This window comes from Talpa europaea (assembly GCF_964194135.1).
Source record: "Talpa europaea genome assembly, chromosome: 2".
Classification (NCBI taxonomy): domain Eukaryota; kingdom Metazoa; phylum Chordata; class Mammalia; order Eulipotyphla; family Talpidae; genus Talpa; species Talpa europaea.
Window position 1 is genome coordinate 140124442 of NC_140068.1, and position 4809 is coordinate 140129250.

The window sequence follows — 4809 nt, forward strand, 5'->3', positions numbered from 1 at the left end:
AGGGACACAGAGAAGGCCCGTTGGAAAGGTGGGCAGATTCACTGGTGTGGCCTTTATGGGAGATGTTTAATTGTCATTATCACTGTTGGTGTCAACTGGAGCAGAAGGAAAAGAACAACAAAGAGCAAAGAGTGAGGTTAGAGCCACGCCAGGGCAGAACCATACATGTGTATTTCCTTCAGATTGAGACTATTTGTGTCACTAGAGCAGACAGGAAGCCACAGACCTCAAACATGTCATTCTGACTTATTTTTGTCTCAAACTTTCTCCTTTTTCTGTTCCTGAAGTCAGATGACTTGGACCTTCATCCAGGGATTACTCTTCCTTTGTTTTCTTGGACATGGAATTGTGGGCAACGTCTTTATACTAGGGGGACATTTATATACTTTTATCATGGGGCCCGAGAGGAAATCTATTGACCTTATCCTCATCCACTTGGCCTTCGCAAATACAGTCATTGTTTGTACCAAGGGAAGCAGATATGTAAGCACAGTATTTCATCTGGGAAATGTCCTAAGGGGTAACACTGGTTGCAAGATTGTGATTTATCTGGGGAGGGTGGCCCGGGGCCTCTCCATCTGCACCACCTGTCTCCTCAGCGTGGTCCAGGCCATCACCATCAGTCCCAGGACCACCTCCTGGAGAAAGCTCAAGCCAAGGTCTGCAAGGCAAGTGCTTCCCTGTCTCCTGCTCTTCTGGGTCTTCAATTTCCTGATCAGCTCTAACCTGCTCTTCTACATCACAGCAGTCCGGAGCCTCAACAGCTCTGCACTTAGACCTGATTTTGGATATTGTGATATGCTTCCGTCTGAGCAAATAGTGAGGTGGCTTTTCCTCACTCTGATGACTCTGCGGGATGTTGTCTTTCAGAGCCTGATGGGCTGGAGCAGCGGGTACATGGCCTTTCGCCTGTATCAGCATCATAAGTGTGTCCTTTATCTTCAGGCCTCCAGGCTACAAGGAACTCCCAGTCCAGAGATGAGAGCTACCCAGAGTGTTCTCATGCTCATGACCTGCTTCCTTTTCTTTTATTGGGCAGATTTCATTTTCTCCTTCTACATTGGCTCCTTCTCGACAAATAGCTATATGGTTTGCTGTATTAAAATATTTCTAACTTTTGGTTATGCTAGTCTCAGCCCCATAGTGCTGCTGAGCAGGTTTATCCGCGGGGCTAAATGCTGGCGAGCTCAATGAAAACAGGGCGCGCTTTTATATCCATGCCTCCAGGAAAGACAGGGATGTTACTTTGAGGGGTTCCTTCTCCTTCATTTTTGTCAAACTGCTCAAGCTTTATAAGAACAGATTTTTTTTTTTTCTTGTCTAAAGAGAGTCCTGGAATGAATCAATCTTAATCGGTTTCTGGAATTCCAGTAAGTACGAAGACAGACTCTTTCCTGCTGCCATATAACCCTCTGTAACACATGGTGGTTGTGTTCTTGTTGCACAGCTTGTGAGAATATGTAGGTTTTTATTTGAAAGAACGATTTTGAAATATGAGTACCTTGCATATATACTTGTATTTTCTTATCAATGGAATGAGGAGTCAAAGTTCATTTTCAAAATGCTGTCTGCAGAGTTGGGGTAAGACCATGCAGGAGAGGGAGAGAGCCAAGATTGCTGAACATACTCTGTTTTACAATTTTGACTCTAAAATTCTTCAAAAATTGTATATCATTTTAAAAATTAAAAACTTCACTCTGTCAAAATTTTAAGCAAGTGGAAAGAAAAAAGTTGCAATTTTGTATTAATTGCTGGCAAAGTCACACAAAGAATCATTGCAAATTACTAAGCATCACATTTTATACTGCTTTTGCTTTTGTTTTTGTTTTTCATTTTTCATCTTTTATTTGAAGTCTAACATTTCATTATGACCTTGGTATTTATTGCTGACAATCAACATGTCTATATACTACTTTGTCTTCGTCAACTAACAATCTGCCCTTCAGCACACCGTTGTCCCCATTTTCCTGACTTAACCCCTCTGTCTCTCTCTCTTCTGGTAACCACCAAATGTTCTATTGTCCCAAAGTTGATTTTTGTTTCCTTGAGTCCATCTGCTTGTTGTCTCCATATGCCACACAGAGTAAATGTGTATATTTGTCTTTGTCTAGCTATTTCCACCTACCTCAATTCCCTCTAGGCCCATGAAAATTATTGCAAATGCAGCATTTCTTCTTTTTGGTTAGTATTTTCACCTGTGATTAGTGTGTTTTTGTATTTTTTTTAAAGATTTATTTATTTATGCATACAATAGTTGGGGTGCAGGCCAGAGATGCTATGGTCAGAGGATTCACCAGAGACAGAGTGGGGCGCAGAACAGGCAGAGTGAGTGAAAATACACTGCTGACGGGAGCAGCGAGCGAGTCAGGAGAGGTCTGCTGCGCCATGAGGGTTGCTCCCTGGCAGGCCGGGGATCAAACTCATGCTGCAGAGGCTGCGGATTGCTTCATAGTGCGGTGCTTTAATTCCTTATGCTACCAGGGAGCCCTTGTTTTTGTATTTTTAAATTGTAAATACTTGAGCTGGGAGAATTCCATGTATGGCATTTCAATTGTTAACTTTTTCAGGAATAATCCATGCTTCTTTCCATAATAGCTACATTCCCACCAACAGGTTCTCATGATTCCTTCATCTCTACATTCTAATCTATACTTGTTACTTGTCTTTTACATAATGTCTATTCTCTCATGTGTGAGGTGGTATCTCCTTGTGTTGCTTTACATTTCTGTGTTTAATAAACTATGATGAACACCATTTTCATGAAGCATTGATTGCATATTCCTAAGGGGATCTATGTAAAGACAAAAACAATCACTACATTTTCTGAAATAGCTCACAAAATCATTGTTATGTGGATATGCATGATAAAGCAAAGAATTACTCATGCCCGTGAAATTAACCTAGATTTTCAGTATAAAGGAAGACATAAAACAAGATTTAAAATATGAAGAAATAGTTCTTAAAGACAAAGTTAACAAAGTTAAAGATGAAAAGGGTAAGTATGAAAGGCAGTAGGTAAAATTTCTGTAATATTTCATGTCATTTGGGCATTTTGGTAGAAGTCATGACATATTCTATTTTTCTAAATGATATGTGCGTAGATATTACCTCTGTCTACTCTAAATGTCTAGAAGGACTGACATTTCGATAGCAAGGAACACTCTAGAGCCCAGATTATACTTTTCAAATTGTTGCCCATGAAGGTGATTAGACTGGATCTGGAAGAACGGTGCAGGCCAGGGGTTGGGCAGGAAACCTGGAGTCCCTGGGGGACCTTGCTGTACCTGACAGTGGGGAAATTGTCAAAGACACTGAGGTCCTGTCCACGTAGCACAGGAGTCATCTGGAAGGGATCACCACTGGCGAAAGTGAGCTCATGTCAGCACTGCTTTGGTGCACACTATATTCAGGGCCATCAAACCCTATATTCAAGCAAGCGTTTCTCTATGAAAGCTGTGCAGCTAACACATGAGGAGTGGTAGCTTTAGAATATCACCATTTTGCAAAATCCCCAAAATAAGTAGTAATCTGCACATTGTCATCTCTCAATTCTTCACTCTAAGGGGAAGGCTTGGTGAGGTTTTTCTTTTCCGGAGCTGGCAAGTGGGAGAAAGTGCTTCTGATAAAGGGAAAAGCAAAGAGATTAAACGTAGCCCCATGCCCAGCCAAAGCTTTCTGAAAGAGGAGATAAGAAACCTCACTTGCTGTCATCATTACTCAACTTTACTGAGTCTGGCTTCCCACATGAACTCTGTGTGAATGATTCTATGAATCAATGCAACTTCTCTGTATTTTAATGGCTGCATATGGTTTCCCTCAAGAAGAGCATTCTCATACTGTGCTAATTGCTCACAGTTTCTCAGTATACTAAACTTTGTCGAGTCTACTTGGCTGTCCTAAGATGTTCCCAGACCTGTGAATGACATCAGCATATGCCCCCCATCCCTCCCCCCTCACCCCTACCTCTCCTGGGACCACTGTATTTAGGCCTCATCCTGCCCTACCAGAGCTGAATTTTTCAAGAACATGCAAGAGCTTGTCTCCTCAGGGCAAAGGGAAAATTTTCTCTTCTCCAATTGTGGTTCAGATTCTACTTGCTCTTCTCACTGTCTATTAAAAGGTTTTTCACTTTTCTGAATATTTTTATATGAACTCCATGTCTCAACTTCCAACCCCTTTCTTTTCTTCTATGCTATGAAAAGAATATTCCAACATTAACTCTTTTGTTATAGCATCCCAGGGCTACCCAAAGCTAGTTTATAACCTAAGTTTTATTATTTATTACCAAATATTTTTCAAAGGGACACTCACACGGTGATCCAAGTAGAAAATGAATAAAAGTCATTTTAATTTGCATATAGTAAGAGTACACTATATCTGTGTTCATCAAATTCTTAAGATGAGCACCTAAATATATAAATTATATCTTTCTCCATTAGGACACATTTACGACTACATATCTCTCCAAAAGTCCCATGCATATCTGATTTTCCATCAGAATAAAACCATAAAGTTATTTTAGAACTCAAAGAAAATGAACCATTTAATATTCATACATTTGAGACTTTTGGAACTCCAATAAACCAGAGAAATTTTATAATTACAAATCAAATTGTTGTTTTTTTTCCCTAAATGCCGCGGACCAGCACAGCAGTAGACAATGAGGCCGTCTCAGGGTTGAGAGACTGCGCAGGGTGGTCAGGGATTTGGTTAAAGAAATGACAAACAGACACACTTCAAGAGAGAGTGTAAATCTGAGTGTAACTTTATTTTTGTTAGTGGTCAGTATATATATGTTTTTTCTAAAGG

The 4809-nt window shown here is 40.4% G+C and overlaps 1 protein-coding gene across 1 annotated transcript; it reads left to right on the forward strand.

The window, feature by feature from the left end:
• Positions 1–291: 291 nt before the first annotated feature.
• Positions 292–1194, forward strand: LOC311188370 (putative vomeronasal receptor-like protein 4; the record flags this gene model as incomplete). The annotated part of the gene is made up of 1 exon (XM_084259472.1): positions 292–1194. One exon carries the CDS (start codon positions 292–294, stop codon positions 1192–1194), a length of 903 nt encoding a protein of 300 aa, XP_084115598.1.
• Positions 1195–4809: the final 3615 nt, after the last annotated feature.